The 17,556-nt window shown below is 35.5% G+C and overlaps 2 protein-coding genes across 3 annotated transcripts; both read right to left on the bottom strand.

Moving 5' to 3' along the window:
* Positions 1–5,480: 5,480 nt before the first annotated feature.
* LOC134824921 (arrestin domain-containing protein 1-like) lies at positions 5,481–8,556 on the bottom strand. Of its 2 annotated transcripts, XR_010161468.1 has the most exons (3): positions 8,362–8,556; positions 6,270–8,069; positions 5,481–6,173 (listed from the first exon to the last, which is right to left on the bottom strand). XR_010161468.1 is itself a non-coding variant. In XM_063836928.1 (2 exons), exons 1-2 carry the CDS (start codon positions 8,534–8,536, stop codon positions 6,901–6,903), a joined length of 1,344 nt encoding a protein of 447 aa, XP_063692998.1. In that variant the 5' UTR covers positions 8,537–8,556; the 3' UTR covers positions 5,938–6,900. The 2 variants fall into 2 exon arrangements, 1 of the variants encoding a protein (XP_063692998.1); XM_063836928.1 differs by having other exon boundaries at positions 5,938–8,069.
* Positions 8,557–11,466: 2,910 nt separating this feature from the next.
* LOC134824920 (arrestin domain-containing protein 1-like) lies at positions 11,467–14,309 on the bottom strand. Its single transcript, XM_063836927.1, has 2 exons — positions 14,118–14,309; positions 11,467–13,830 (listed from the first exon to the last, which is right to left on the bottom strand). Exons 1-2 carry the CDS (start codon positions 14,296–14,298, stop codon positions 12,611–12,613), a joined length of 1,401 nt encoding a protein of 466 aa, XP_063692997.1. The 5' UTR covers positions 14,299–14,309; the 3' UTR covers positions 11,467–12,610.
* Between the last annotated feature and the right edge of the window lie 3,247 nt (positions 14,310–17,556).

Here is a 17,556-nt window from a genome sequence, read left to right as displayed (position 1 = left end):
CAAAACAGAATAGAATTTAGAACAAAAAAGAAAAAAAAGTACAAAATAGAACAAAATAGAACAAAGTAAAAAATATTCAGAATAAAAAATAGAACAGAATAAAATGAAAACTTTTAAAATTGAGTATTTATGCTGTGAAGGATTAATCAAGTCAGAAAACGTTAATAAAAAGATAGTGCAATAGGATAAAGACATAAACTAACACAACTATAATTCTAGGAGGAGTATTAATCGATAAGGGGTTGATAGTTCCTTTGCCCCATCATCATAGCTATCTTTGTTATTTATTAGTTGGCGACCACTAATCGCACATATCATCATAAGTTGGTGGCTTCAGGCTTGCTCTATACCCTCACAGGGGGGGTGGTACAGGAACTGAAGGTGGCGCAGCAGGGTCAGTGTAAGAAGAAGAAGGAACACTCGAAGCTCAAGGTAACAGCCCATCACTAAAGCTGCAGTTTATGGAATAGTTGGTCCAGCGGGATGCCCACTTAGAAGTCCAGGTGGAGGAGGTGCAAATCGTGCTCCAGTTGGTCCAGGCATTGGTGCATATTCTGCCCCAGTTGGTCCAGGCATTGGTGCATATTCTGCCCCAGTTGGTCCAGGCATTGGTGCATAATATCCTGCCCCAGTTGGTCCAGGCATTGGTGCATATTCTGCCCCAGTTGGTCCAGTCATTGGAGCATATCCTGCCCCAGTTGGTCCAGGTATTGGTGTATATCCTGCCCCAGTTGGTCCAGGCATTGGTGTATATCCTGCCCCAGTTGGTCCAGGCATTGGTGCATATCCTGCCCCAGTTGGTCCAGGCATTAGTGTATAATATCCTGTCCCAGTTGGTCCAGGCATTGGTGTATATCCTGCCCCAGTTGGTCCAGGCATTGGTGTATATACTATCCCAGGCATTGCTGAAGGAGGAGCTAGTTGCTGGTGGAAAGGAATAGTTCCAATAATAATTGAAAACGAAAGCTCAAGAGCATAATGTATTCCAGGTGGCACTATGCGTATCAATAAATATAATGAGTATCGATGATTCTGCATCCATCTAATCCAGAAGGAGCCAAATCAGGAACAGGGATTGGAACATTTAACCAATCTGCTTTTGATCCTTTGTCGATAGCTGGCTGTGCACACTCACGGATTGTGGTTTTGTTATATCTTTCAGAACTGTGGTGCTCCCTATTTGTTGAACTACCACAGATTGAAGCACGATATGTGGTAGTTTGTACCAGCTTAAGTACACATTCTTTGATCTTGATGTCACTCTCATTATTAATGACACCAGAGACCAGAATTTCTTCGCCGGAAACAAATGCTAGCTTGTTTATGCTTAATTCGGCAGTTAAGGGCTTTGACTTCCAGAAAAAGGCCCCAAATTTCTTGTGTTCCTTCATTGCAATAGGATACTGAAGCTGGGGAGAAGAGTTGAGATCCTTGATACCGACAACTTTAAATGTTTTGTAAACGCTTGTTGCTGTATGCATTCCACTCCTATGTACATTTGCCCTAACCTGGTAGTATATATCTCCATCTGACCCTTTAAATGAACTTGGTATATGTTTGGGTAACTGCATGGAAAAAGGGAAAGAGTAGTTGTATGGCTGTAATTTACCACCAGGAGGTTGGTATAGGCTCATTTTCATGTCAAGGTAGACTTCTTCAGCGTTGAATTCAACTGCCTCCTCGGTTTGATAGTCTTCTTCAGATCCAGTACCTACAAGTAGAATATGATTAAGATCACAATGCAACGGAACAAGTTGTCCCAAATAACTGCTGTTCAAGAAATATCAAGAATCGCATTCAACGACATTTACAATATATTTTAAATGTGGACTGCTATTTTGGGGACAGGAGTTGAACCAAATATTTGTGACACGTGACAGCGATTCACAAATCAGCTCCGAGTAAAGCACTGACCAATCAAAACACAGGATCACTGCCACGTGAAAAAATAGATATGGTTTACATTCTCTGCAATATCTAGATGTACGATTATCAAATATAATATTATATTTCATAAAATACCTGTAGCTCCTCCCTCCGACCAATGTACATCAGCTCTTTTAAACCAATTGCTTTTGACCCATTCGATTATAGTTGTAGTGTGAATTCACTTCCGATGTGATTGGTTTTCTTCAGCGTGGTAGTCATAACACCCAGATTGAGGTTTGTGAGTTGTAACAGTTAATCAATTCTGATCTATCACTCCATATATAATGAAAAAGATTCTTCCGGAAACAATGGTATGTGTTATGCTAACGCATTAAGCTTGACTTCAAAAAGCAATTGGTGTTTCTCATTCAATAGAATACTAAGGCTGGGCAAAGTAGTTAGATCCGTTGCCTTACCGCCTTTAATTTTGTAAAGCTGTTGCTTTGCGATCGCACTCATGTAACTGTACTGGTTCGAGATTCCATCGTCAAATGAACATTCGAATATTTTAGACACGCATGAAAAGAAAATATATTGTATGCTTGAATACACATGCTGAAGGGCTAATTTTTCAGGAGACTTTCGGGTGATTATCCTCATGTTGATATGTATCTGAATCATGACATAAAGGATAGAAATGACAAGATCACATTGCGACAGTTACAATTTGCCAAATATATGTTGACAAGGAGAATTAATGATCCTTCAACACATTCATATATTTTAATGTGGCTGTATTTAACAGGGTGACCTTATTCACGTGATAGGATTCCAATCACTCGATCAAAGTACATGAATCAAAATCATCAGGATCACTGCACTGAAGAATAGATAGTTTACATTCTTCGCAAACTAATTCGAATCAAATTACAATTATCTTATAAAATTTAGCTTACTCCGACTACCAAACATCAATATAATTGAAAACTAACTCCATTTGAATAAATAACGGTTTTTATTCGAATTGCACATTTCCTGAACCGTGGTAGTACCAACGTTTCAGAACTGATACAAAATTATAAATTGCCATCACATCCAGCTATATAAAAGGATCTAAGAATGTTTGGTGTATGAATTTTGGTCCCAATACTTTGGTTTAATTTTAATAATTTTAACATGAATACAAATTGGGTGATTAGCAAAATTTAGAAATTTAGATTGAGAACAAAACAATGAATCTGATCATGAAGTATGTGTTAATATTTTAACAGACACGTGAGAAAATCTTCTAAATTTTCAATGTATTACAAAATATAATAATTTGTAATTGATAAAACAACCTGGTTCATTGATCAATTTTAAGGTTTTAAGTTTTAATGATATCTTACGGTAACGTCATTTTTGAGCTTATAAAGTAGACTACACATGCGATGATAATTATCAAGTATTGTACCTTCAAAAGGAAACATTATTACTGTGCACTTAACTCGTGCTCGTGACATGGCAAGGTATAACAATTCTAAATCAAATGAAAACTTTGCCCATTCAGTCTCTGAACTTACAACTTTTTTCTCAAGTAACGATTGCAGTACTATAACTGCAGGCCATTCTTTTGAACTCGCTGATGTTACCTGCCTTGGTGTAATATCTTTTGAAAATAATATCCCATCCAAAATGGTCTTAATTACATCTTGTATAGTGTTACATGTATGTATAGTGTAAAGAATACCCACATCATCATTATTTATCAAATTATCATCAAAACATAGTTCATTAAATTCTTTGACAAAAATAGCATTTATAAGGTTCTTATCAAACTTTTGCAGAACATGAACGATAGTTTTTGGTCCATGTATGTAGTGCCCGGGGGCTTGTAAAATGGCGAAATCATTTTTAAGTGTTGATACAAGGTGTCTCGGGTCAATAATATGTTGTCGAATTACTGACAATGTTCTCGCCAAATCAGAGGTGTTTCTCAAGTTCTTTGATAGACTTACAAGCTGTGTAGATGATACTTCGTCGTTCAAAAATCTGGCTAGTCTAGAGTCTCGTCTTAACATTTCCTCCTCATGAACAATATAAGAAGGGATTTGTAACGTGTCACATGCGATCCAAACGTGACAGGAACTTGACAGTTCGAACATTATTCTCAATAATGCATAATGTTTATACTTGTTTCTTGACTTTACATCTCCATCCCACTGTAACTTTGTTTGAATATCGTCGAAAAACACGTGAACTCCCTTTTCTTGAAATAAATGCATTAAGTTCATTAGCGATTTATTAGAAAGATCTTTCTTACCCTCAGTCTTAATATTACCAGGAAATATTTGCGTTATTATGATAACTTGTTTGCTATCGAAATAGCGTCTTATTGTACGATTTAGTTCTCGTTCATCAAACGCAACATTAACCTCAAGCTCAGTAGAAACATGCTTAACACCTGCTTTTTCTAGCGGCTTATGTAGATACTCTGGGGAAGTCATGGCGTCACCAATGTTATGCGTTTGACAGAATAACACAATTTTGCTATCTTCACTTGACAATGCTAGTTGCAGTATCTTAGCTAGTAGAACAACAGTTTTGCCAGATCCAGCGGGTCCATTGATCCACAAAAACTTCTCATTTGATTCTATCAAATCGTACTGTTGTTTAGTCAAGTTGTCTATTCCTAAATAGTCCTTGACAATCTTGGGTGATGGAATGACGTCAGGGTTATTGCTTCGAAAGGTAAATTTTCCTGAACGCAGTTGTTCGTTGATATTCACTATACACTTACCCAAACTACATTTGGACTTATCACAAATGGTCTTGTCTGTACACCACATCGCTAATAGTAAGTTCCTGACATCTTCATGTTTGGTGCGAAACTCAGGATGTAAAGGTTCATCCAACACTAGATCACTTACATTGTCTGTCCACCAATCACTAAAATCTTCCAAATCTTCTTTGAAAATTATTGACGAAAGTTTATCCCTGCTTATCGGAAATTCTTTCTTGGATGCTTTTTCAAAGTTGGGGTAAACGGTAAACTGGAGAACTGTTAACCGTTTACAAAATCTCTTAACAAATTCTACCATCTTGTTTCTCTGGTCCAGTGATTTCTGGAAAGTTTTGCCCAATGCTTGCGACTGTTGATTATTGTTACACCTAGGGTCTGATTGATTTCCGATATGACCCATATTCTTCACTTCAATAATTACTAAGCAGTTTGGTGCTATCACTACAAAATCACACTCGCCTTCTCGGTTAGTTGCTCTCTTCTTACACTCTATACATTTTCGTTTAACATGGTTTGAATCTCCCAGATAATATTGGAAATGAGTATATTCAAAACTATGAAGAACAATAAAATCTCCACCACTCAGTCTCTCTAAAGCTCTGTATACAATTACCTCAGCCTCATAGTTGAGTTGCTGGTTTCTATCATTTTCAAAACTACATCCGGGCTGATCTTCAGGATAAAGGTCTACATACTTTTGTTGAGGAGCTCTGGGTAACATGATGGGATGTTTGTCTCTAGATGAACAGTAGGTTTCAAATATCTCATTCCCATTCCGCAGGTATTTCTTGTACTGTGTTTCATTCTTGGTCATAGCAATCTTCGCTGTAGTGTAAATGAGTATTTTAGTCTCAATTAAACTTGTCAACTGAACAGATTGAAAATAATAGCGAGGCTCCCATGCTTCAATAATAACAGTTATATAGCAAGGTAAACCATCATGTTATTACTTTATTAATTCTAAAGAAACAAAACTCAACCAAAGGAATAAAGGAAAATATTAGAACAGGAGCATGTGTGTAAACGTAAGTTCAATAAAGAATTATGGCATGATAAATTTGGGGTAGAACACGAGCATGTGTGTGAACGTAAGTTAAATAAAGAATTATGGCATGATAAATATGGGGTAGCATACCTCCCATTTAATAAATTAACGATTCAATAGCTTTGTATCTGAATTATACACGTACAAAAGTTAAGATCGGTGAACAATTTTTGATAGAGACTTATGATCGAAAATTTAAATATTTATTCCTTTATCAGAAAACGGTATAGGACACAAAGCATTTACACACATTTTTTAAAAGAATTTTATCAAACTACTGAGAATATAGAAGTACATCAATATCTTATGTCATAATTCATAAAATTACACAAAGTCACACAAGTTAGAACTACAAAGAAACACTCATGCAGGTTCAATATTCTAAATTATAATAAAACTACCAAATCAGCCCAGACATGTTAAAAATTAAAAAGTTAGCATATAATCACAGAAGCAGTTTGCCTATTGTATAATATCCTAAATCATAGTTAAACTGCCACATAAACTCGACATGTTAAAATAATTAAGAAGATAAGAAATGATCGCAGTAGCAATTTGCCTATTGTATAATACAGGGACTGTCCCAAGAAGGCCACAAAGTGAAATTTTTTAATATATAGGTTTTGAAGATGACGCCTTGCAACATGTTTGACGATATCCTGTAAATTGATAATTTGATCTCAGTATTTACAACAAATCATCTAGCTTGATTGATTCAAAAGAAGAAGAAAATTCCTCTGATTTTCATAATATCGGATATTATATATTATTATGATGAAGATCTAATCTCTTCAAACTTCAAATTATGTTTTCTTGTCTGGTTGCCAGTTCTATAATTATATTAACTTCATGGAGGTTTACTTCTTATCGAGTGTTTTCATTAACTTTGTATTAATCAATGAGCATTCGCGATTGCATAAGCACTAAGCATATTATATAGTGACATAAGCCTCAACAAATGTATTTAATTGTAGTTGTAAAAAAAAGTTTTTAAAACTAAAAAGTCAATCATATTAAAAATATCTTTTTTTTTTTAAATGTTTGTTTTAAAAATCTCATAACACAAGTCATAACTATACACTTGCAAGCCTATTTTAGCTGAAATACTAATTTCACTGGTTCAAACAACGAATAGCATTTTAAAGCCATTCGTATTTGCTCCTAAGTTACCTTAGTCCAGAGAGTACACTGCATTCTTTATAACTTAATACGCAGGAGGTATCTTAAATGATGGGTATTGTGGCTGGTAATTCCTTGAAGTGTCATCGTGCTCTTCATTATCATCACCCCCTTTGTACAGATCATCATAAGCTGGTGGCTCGTTGGAGTCCCCAAGATATGCACCATAAGTTGGTTGAATATCTCCATATGGTGGCGGTACTGCAGCAGATGGTGGTGCAGAAGGGTCAGTATAAGGAGCAGAAGGAACAGGACCTTTTTCTGGAAGAGGGCCAGCCTGGGGGTATGGAGCAGGTGGTCCAGGTGGTCCAGGTGGTCCAGGTGGTCCAGCTTGAAACCCACTCGGAAGTGGCGGAGGAGCATAACCACCAGAAGGTCCCGGTTCATGATAACCACCCGGTGGGGCTGCATAACCTGCTCCTGCAGTAGGTGGAGGAGGAGCATACTGCTGGCGAAACGGAATGGTACCTATGGTAATGTTGAACATTTGTTCAAGTGCAAAAGCCATGCCAGGTGGAACGATACGGACTTCTAAGAAATACTCCGTGTGGATGATGCTACATCCATCAAGACCAGATGGAGGTAAAGCAGGTACAAAAATAGGAACATTTTGCCATTTTGCTTCCGATTCTTTGTCGATGCCTGGTTGATCACACTTGTAGACTGTTCGCTTATCAGTTCTGGTTTTCCCTCTTGCATTGTACCTCACTAATCGTATTAGCTTCAGCTCACAGTTTTTGATTTTAGTATCACTTTCGTTTCTTATTAACCCAGATACAAGGATATTTTCTCCAGAGACAAATGCTTGCTTGTTTATGGTGATTTGTGCGGTAAGTGGTTTAGATTTCCAGAAGAGCATTCCAAATGTCTTGTGATTCTCTGTAGTCAGATGTTGTTGCAGTTGGGGAAGGTAATTAAGATCCTTGATGCCAACAACAGAAAATGGCATAGTAACCCTTGTTGCCATGTGCATTCCACTTCGATGAACGTTAGCTCTTACAAGATATGTAATCTTGCCAACTGTTCCTATGAAAGAGCTAGGAAGTGTGAGAGGGAGTTGTAAGGAAAATGGAAATGCGTAGTTGTAAGGCTGCAGCTGTTTTCCAGGTGGACTGTACAGGCAAATCTTATTATCAAGATACTTTTCATGGCTTCTATAGTGTACAGTGTGTGATCTTCTATTCTTCCCAGTACCTGAAACATCATGATTAAATAATTATTGGCTCATTTTGATCACTAAAACTTAAGTAAAACAAAATTTACCTTACCTTTTATATCATGGAAAAAGCGATTCCTGCAAAAACTTGAACTCAAATGTCTTACAGGGAATCTATTTTATAAGAAAGAGGAATTGGGATTAAGTTAATTGAGAATGGTCGTTTTGGTAATCAAGACTGAGTCCCCAGGCTGCTTAATTCATACACCAAAACAGTTATAAGTGAGGAAATAGTATTACTGTAAATTAATATACATGCAAATTGCAAACCTGTTGTATGCCTTTCACTCCAGTGAACTTCAGCCATTCCCACAAACTTAACAAATACTCCATCTGACTCATAGGGCTTTGTAGTTACAAATTGCATTCTACCTGAAACCACTTGGCCAGCATAGAACACCCCAGAAGGATTATCCAATGTCATGGTAAAATTTTCAATCCCCATGATCTTTTCTTCCTGAACAATTTATTAATATAAGCAAGAAGATAGATAAAGCTATCCATCAACGGTTGGTCTTGGAGATGGAACAGGTAGCCAAAGAGGACGGAGGACCCGAAAAAAACATTATTATAATCAGAAGTGGTAAAATTTGTTGTGAGGACAAGATAGTGTGAGCGATATATAATAATGAATTATAGTACAATTTCTTTGTCTAATAAAGTACTCAGTTTCTTAGATTTTTACTTTTTTTTTACTTTTGTATTCCTAAATTGAGTATCTGGACACGTTCATTTGAGTTTGAGGATATTGGTAAACAAAAATGATAGCGTTTTCGACGATAGTGGCTTAATTTTGACATCTATTAACCTAGCACGTTCAGAAGTTCTGAACATTAGCCACATAACCCATACTCCCATATGCACTGCTCAGAAAGAAAATCTATTGTTGTTAGGCACTATAATGGTTCAAATGTCACATTTTGTGTGACTTAGTTAACTGCAGTTGTCTAATTATCATTCCTTGGTCTGAAATATAGTAGATTAGGTCAATCTAACAATTATGATACAACATTGGTTAAAGGGCACGGATCGAACGGTTACAAGGCAATATTTGGGTAACTTTGTCACACTCAGAATACCATACCTCTATTGAAGCTTTTAAGGTTATTAATGCTATGACTGATTATGGTTCAGACTTGTTCAGACCAAGCAGATCAGGTCTTAATCTGGTTTCATCCAATAGATGTAGTAAAAGTGTGACAAAGGTCAAGAATATCCAGAAGTCTTTTCTCCCGGAGCGAGTTATTCCATATTGGAACAAACTCCCTCCGGACGTCAAGAACTCTGTGACAGTTTTAGGATTTAAAATTAAATTAGAAGGATATAAGATAGATATGATTTCTAAAAGTATTACAAATGATTGCTTTTTTTGGAATGTTTCTAATGAAGTTTTAGTAAGAATTGAGGGAGCCAGTTATGTCAGTAATAAAGAAAAAACATAACAATTATCTTTGGTTCCATCCTTATGTGGCAAAGAAGCGTTTTATAAATCTTTATTCCACTGGGAAGTTTTTAAAATAGGATAATGTTTTTGATGAAATTGTTTTTAAATATTGTATTTGATAATTAATTAATGTTGGTGGGGAAATATTTATTATATATTTTTTCACACAGTGCGATGATAGTTTGTAGACATGTGTGATGATGTGATGTCATAAATTTTACTTGACTTTACTTTACTTTACTATGAGACGTCCTCAAAAACCTTTTAACTCATTATTTGATGGTTGATCTACCAATCATAGCCCTAAAATATGTTGTTTCGAATAGTTAGCTAAAAAGGCACTTGGTTATTGGGAAATGAGGTAAATTTTGGGCGAATTATTTATATCTGATTTTGGTTTGAAAGGCGGGAAAACTTTGATGACAATGTAGTTGATGCAAGTTAAGATCAGTGTTTACATTGTCACAAAAAATGATACGAAATCGTAAATAGGTTAAAAATAATGATTATAGAATGAAATAGTCTCTTATAATAACTCTTATAATAACTGATGTGACAAAGTAAACATGTCTTGCCCCTATTTTGAAGATCTATATATTCTATGACTCTATTAGTATTCAACATTCTTTCAGACAAAAATCGGTAGAATATTGTCCAGAACATCAGAATATTGTCTAGAACATCAGGGCTCAAGTTTAACAATTTTAGATTAATTTGTCAAAGACGCTGAAAATGTGACAAAATTAACTTTCCCTGCCCCAAAAATATCAAGATAGTGTGTTAAAATTGGCATAGGATGCGTTATTGCCTATATTAATCGATCCAAACTACGAAAAAGATCTGTTAATCTGATGACGATTACCTAACTCTTATAATAACTGATGTGACAAAGTAAACATGTCTTGCCCCTATTTTGAAGAGCTATACTTCTATTAGAATACTATGTAACTTTATCATCAATGAACTAGTTATTTTGCCAGCAAGGAGCTAACAGAGTTATAATAATTTTTTGTGACGAAATTACCCTATTTTTGACCATGTTGCGGTAGTTTAATTGTGACACTGTTAACATATTGCCACCCGATAATGATTTATGTGACTGGTGCGTGGTACTAGCAGTGTTGTTTGATCCATAGTATGTAATATTTAAAGGGGTTTAAGCTGGTATATAATTATTTGTTTAATTTCACACATGTTCAGATATCATCAAGATTATGTGACAAAGTAAACTTGTTTGTGCCTCCTGTGTTTTAATTCCTTACGACTATATGATATAATAACAATTCCTAGCACTTCCAGGCCATCAAATAAACCTACACTACTCAGCATTGCTTATCAGGGTGCCCTAAACATTCTTCACATGTTTTCTTAAATGTGTGACAGAGTAAACCTGAGTGCACCATCTAACGAAAAAAGTCGTCAAATATGTAGGTAATGGTCATATATGTACCCATCCAATCAACTGGACACTCAAAAATTTGGTCTAAAACGGCAGCAAGGGGTCCATATTTACTCCGTCACATGTTTATAGTGTGACAATGTAACCATTTCCGTGCCGGCCGTATTTAAGCGATATCTTATCACCTGATTAAGATATCGTTAAGTGACAAAGTTAGCCTAGAGGATGAAACGATTATCCTAACCATCAAGGGTTTGTGTAATTTCATTGTGTGACAAAGTCAACTACACTGTGCCTTTTAATAGGGTCACTTATATTTACCAATATCCTCAAACTCAAATGAACGTGTCCATCTAGTTTTTGGGGTATATTTCAAGTACGGCCGCTCTGACATCGGCAATCTTTATTTTAATTTTTATTGATGATATAAGCGGGAAAAATGCTAAATTTCATTTCATTTCATGTCTTTAAAAGAATTTTATCACTTTTATAACATAGCCATTTTTCATCATTTTGAGATCACACGCACTCGATTTTAAATTGCTTATCTTGTTCTTTGCAAACATGCTAGACACTCTATTTTCAGAGAGATTCAGACAGTAAAATCTATCAGAAAGAATTATCTCAATGGGACACTTAGTTAATAGAAACCTTAAATCATAAAGGTACATTAATATCATCATATTACACGTATTCATGTAACTAACAATTATTCATACAGCTGATGCAATATCCAAATTCATAATCAGAGACTAGATTAAATCATCACAATATATTATACAGTTATTAAAATAGGTTCTTAAAATCAAACAAATACAAAGTTCTTAAAATCAAAAAAACACTATTAGGTTAACAAAATATTGGAATTAATTAGAATTAGAATCAAATTAGAATTAATTAGAATTAGAATCAAATGTAAAAACCTTTAATCATAAACTACAGTAAATATGCTTCAAAACGCTTAAATCAAATTACTAACGTAATACATTGATTATCTAATAACACTAAACAAGTCATTATATATATTTTAACACAGCTGCAATTTCTTTTTTGAGTAATAAAATAAGCAGTATGCTTGTGAGATCTAAATGACATGATTATCTGGTACAGATTATTTTCAAATATTCAAACTAAATCTTGAAATAAATCTTGAAATAAAATTGTTTTACAAAATTATAATTATAATTTTTTTTATATATAATATACTATAAACACTTGCGAGCCTATTTTAGCTGAAATATTAATTTTACTAGCTCATACATCCAATAGCTACAAAAGGATACAACGACAAACATGGAACTTATAGTTGGATAGATCGGTTGTATCACAGCTATTTGTATTTGCAGAACTTATAATTGAGTGAGATAGGAGGTCGCCGAACATCTCATTTTAAAGCCGTATTGATTTTCTATACGCAGACCAAAAATCAAATGCGTAACTAAAACAGAAATGAAATTACATAAGTTTTACATTTTTTGTCAAAAAACGAACTTTTAGGGGTGTTTCTAATGACCAGGGTCATTTACTTTAGTAGAACATTTTGTCCAAAAAGATATATACAAATCAGTAAACTTGAATATACAAAATAATGCCGTTTTTGGAGAGGGCCACAACTGTAAGAGATGATTCATGATTTACTATCACCAGTTCAGAGAGTACACTGCATTCTTTATAACTTAATATATAGGAAGTATCTTAAATGATGGGTATTGTGGCTGGTAATTCCTTGAAGTGTCATCGTGCTCTTCATTATCATCACCCCCTTTGAACAGATCATCATAAGCTGGTGGCTCGTTGGAGTCTCCAAGATATGCACCATAAGTTGGTTGTATATCTCCATAAGGTGGTGGTACAGGAGCAGAAGGTGGTGCAGAAGGGTCAGTATAAGGAGCAGAAGGAACAGGACCTTTTTCTGGAAGAGGGCCAGCCTGGGGGTATGGAGCAGGTGGTCCAGGTGGTCCAGGTGGTCCAGCTTGAAACCCACTCGGAAGTGGCGGAGGAGCATAACCAGCTCCCATAGGTCCACCAGAACCACCAGGTGCAGCTGCATAACCTGCTCCAGCAGGAGTTCCTGCAAGTGGAGGAGGAGCATACTGCTGACGAGATGGAATGGTACCTATGGTAATGTTGAACATTTGTTCAAGTGCAAAAGCCACGCCAGGTGGAACGATACGGACTTCTAAGAAATATTCTGTGTGAATGAAGCTACATCCATCAAGACCAGATGGAGGTAAAGCAGGCACAAAAACAGGAACATTTTGCCATTTTGCCTCGGATTCTTTCTCGATACCTGGTTGATCACACTTGTAGACTATTTTCTTATCACTTCTGGTTTTCCCTTGAGCTTGGTACTTCACTATTCTTATGAGCTTCAGCTCACAGTTTTTGATTTTAGTATCACTTTCATTTTTGATTAACCCTGACAGAAGGATATTTTCTCCAGAGACAAATGCTTGCTTGTTTATGGTGATTTGGGCAGTAAGTGGTTTAGATTTCCAGAAGAGCATTCCAAATGTCTTCTGTTTCTCTAAAGACAGAGGTTGTTGAAGATGGGGAAGATAATTAAGATCCTTAATGCCAACAACAGAAAATGGCATAGTGACCTTTGTTGCCATGTGCATTCCACTTCGATGAACGTTAGCTCTTACAAGATATGTAATCTTGCCAACTGTTCCTATGAAAGAGCTTGGAAGTGTGAGAGGGAGTTGCAAGGAAAATGGAAATGCGTAGTTGTAAGGCTGCAGCTGTTTTCCAGGTGGACTGTACAGGCAAATCTTATTATCAAGATACTTTTCATGGCTTCTATAGTGTACAGTAACTGTCTTGGTTCCTGAATGAGAAGCACCATGTCTATTCCTATTTCCAGAGTGGTGTCTACCGTGGTTTCCATGACCCCCTGAAATATCTTTGTGAAATAATTATTGGACAGGTCCGAAAACATTTAAAATAAAATTATTGGAAAATGATGGTGAGACACCTTTTACCTAAAATATCTTAAAGTGTAGTTTTAAGTGTGTGTATGCCTAGTGCCCAGTGCCTGGTTTCAGAATGAAATTATTCTAATAGAAAGAGGAATTGTGATAAAGTTTATTGAGAAATGATATACCCAGGCTGTCTAAATCAAATATTTAAAGAGTGATTAGGTAGAAACTATCATTAATGTAAATTAATATAAATACATACCTGTCTTTTCAGTATGCTTTTCAGTCCAGTGAACTTCGGCCATCCCCACGAACTTAACAAATGCTCCATCTGACTCATAGGGCTTTGTAGTTACAAATTGTATTCTACCTGAAACCACTTGGCCAGCATAAAACACTCCAGAAGGATTATCCAACGTGATTGTAAAATTTTCAATCCCCATGATCTTTCCTTCCTGAATAATTTTTTAATAAGCTTCATAGTACAATGTTGATAAAAAATTGTCTGATAAAACTATCATTTTATTTCAAGTGTATTATAACAATGTCTTGTAGTATTGTGTTTAAAATTATGCTTTTTCTACCATGAAAAAGACTGGAAATTCACAAGGAAAGCTGTGTTATTGAAAATTAACATAAAGAAATACCAATCAAAAAAAGATATTACAACTTTATTCTATAGTAAACAATATAATGAATGATAAACATCAATCATAGTACTAATTGGTAAGAATTATGGTTAATTGTAAATTATTGTTAAATGTACAGGGTGGGCCAAAAGTCAGTGGGCATACGTTGGCCTTAATAGCTCCACTGTGATTTATATTTGAGAACTGTTGCTTTGCAGATGGCATACTGTACTTACTGGTTCGAGGATATCGTCGTCAAAATTTGAAAATTCGAATATTTTAGACCACGCCCATTCAATATTAAAACACTTATATTGTTTTTCTGAACATGCTGAACGCCTATTTTTTTTGGAGACGGTAGATTATAAAATGTAGCATATGATCTGAAAACATGAGGCAAAACGGACTAGAAACGACGAAGTTATCAAGCATTTTGTGTATCTCGTTAACAACATTGACTGGGTGATTATGTGACACCGTGACACGACACCTTAATTGGGCACCCTTAACAATTCCCATAATGTTTAACGGGGTCACCTAATCCCGTGATTAGGTAAACCAATCACCTGATCACACGTAATGAATAAAATCGTTATGCTTCATATCTCTGTCATCTGAGAAGCTACAATTCTAATTTGTCCAGGACAAACGTAATTTGAATGGCCAAACACTATTCAATAAAATTTAGCTCGATTTGACTATCCAAACTATCAAATAAATGCATAAATGAACCTTCATTTAAAAAAATGAACTCGAATATTTATTGATTTGACAAATTCCTCGAACCAGTGGTGGTAGTAAGTCATACCAGAAAGAATTATTTCAATTGGGCACTTAAAGACTGAGCTATTAAGGCCAACGTATGCCCACTGACTTTTGGCCCACCCTGTATATGATATATATTTTATTTTGACGATTGCCAAACAATAAAAAGGTGTGACATCCTCAAAAATATAATACTATTGATAAATTAAAATTGTAAAAAACCCCTTTAAAATTAGTCAGGCTCTATGTTTATGTCTAAGTCTGCTGACAAGATTAGTCTTCAATCCTTTTTTCTAGAAGCAATGACCTTTTTTTGATAAATTTCATTGCCTCACTACATTGTTGATCAAATTTTCTATAAAGCTTTAAATCAGTAAGCTTTTTGTGAAAAGTGTTGGTCTCTCTTCCTAAACTTGTTTTCTTAATAATTTTGTTGTGAGCATTTTTCTTCTGCCTCTAATATGTAATATACATATTAGTTGGAGCTCCAACAGCCTTATTAGAACAAGCTTGTGCATGAAATACATCTAAAAATATCATTTCCAACGGGTTCCACATACTCCTAGCACTTACATCTATGATGATGAAAGTCTTTAAATTAACTGGATAGTGGTTACAATGAACATTTCATTAACAATAAATAGTAGAAATTTAAAACTGTAATTTCCGACAGACTAATTTTAAATACTCACCTAACAAATTACACCCCGCTATAACGTTATAAATCAGTAAGGAAAGAAAAATAAAGACAATACTTACTACCCCGCTTCTATGCAACAAAGATATTAACTAAAATATAACTAAATAATTTAAACAATATGGTGCCTATGTCTAAGCGGCTCTCTACAAAAAAATTCTTTCCTCATCAGAGCAAAAAGTTAAAACAAACACTTGCTTTATAATATACTCCAAAAGACTAGTGTGCACTTCACTGTATAGAGTTTTTTGCTACTGAATCGGCTTAAATAGGTAATTGGTAACTCAAATCACTGAACGGCACATGTTGCATACGTTGCTAGTCCCAACCTTGACATACGTTGCATGCCACTTTTAACGCGTATCAATCCCAACCCTGTGGGGGCTTCCACGATCGCGCTTGAAAGTCGAAAATACAGGAACCATATTTTTAGCAAAATCTTGCCTAAAATAATAATAAAAACGGACAGTTTTTGCCGGTACCTTTTACCTTATAACTGTTATATTGGCCCGCATAACATGGTTTGTCAGTATCAGGTTAAATATAAAAACAATAAAGAAACGCGAACGATTTTATTTGGTTTATTTGGCAGCAACTTGTGGCAAAGCCGGGACCTGGTCCTACAGCTGAGTCGGGGACCTTTGTCATACGTTCGTGCGCGGCTCCCCCTTATTAAATCTAACCTTAAAAAGCACTTGCTATCCCTCCAAAATCGAGTGACCCTAATACATGGTAACTAATCTATATTATATCTCAAACTCTACATCCGGTACGGCTATGCACACATAATATCCCTCTCTGCCATTGTAGCGCGATTCGTTACTGTGCCGCGCCGCGCACTCAATGAGGCTTCTCACAGCGACATCTGGCTAGATCGGCGAAATGCGCTACTGTGCCGCGCCGAGCTGCCATGAATTGACATCGTCAATTAATCTCTGCCATAAAACATGGCTAACCTTTTAAACTCTGATTCAAAACCTAAAGCTAAACTAAAACTCAACTGGGCTCTCCTTTGTCACCAAACTAAACCAATAAGTAATTTTAGATTATTATATTCTTCTATATTTGTATAATAATTATATTGACGTAGTGGATGGTTGAAGGGGTTTCAAGCACAGGTCACTCTCAAATCATAAAGATAAGCAGTGGCCTTCGGCACTTGAAACTTCTTCAAACACAAAACATCCCCTGATTTATTTATTATTGATATTGTGCCGTAAAAATAAATATTTGTTTTATTAAATATTTGTTTTATTGTATTGTCACTATTATAGTGAAACGACCGTGGTATGGGGGGTCACAACGTGATACAAGGGGACCTTAGCTAATTTTTGCTGTATTCATACTTAACTTCATATATAAACACGATTGAAGATTATTAAGAGAATAGGCATCAAATTTTAACGGATGATACTCGTAAAATATTTGTTTCAAATATTATTCCAAGATCAAACTGTCGACGAGTCCAACTCGACGCGCATTTTGGTAGGTTATAAACTTACAACATTAAATTTGGCATGCTGAACACCAATCAGTAAACCCCGCTTTTAATGAACCCTGTAAAAACAATAATGCATTTTTTATTTTGCGTGATTACTGTTTTTCGTTTT

The sequence above is a fragment of the Bolinopsis microptera genome, chromosome 13 (genome assembly GCF_026151205.1).
Source record: "Bolinopsis microptera isolate Bmic1 chromosome 13, MBARI_Bmic_1.0, whole genome shotgun sequence".
In the NCBI taxonomy this organism is placed as follows: Eukaryota; Metazoa; Ctenophora; class Tentaculata; order Lobata; family Bolinopsidae; genus Bolinopsis; species Bolinopsis microptera.
The sequence above is the reverse complement of the archived record's forward strand: the minus strand, read 5'-3'. Positions and strand labels throughout refer to the sequence as shown.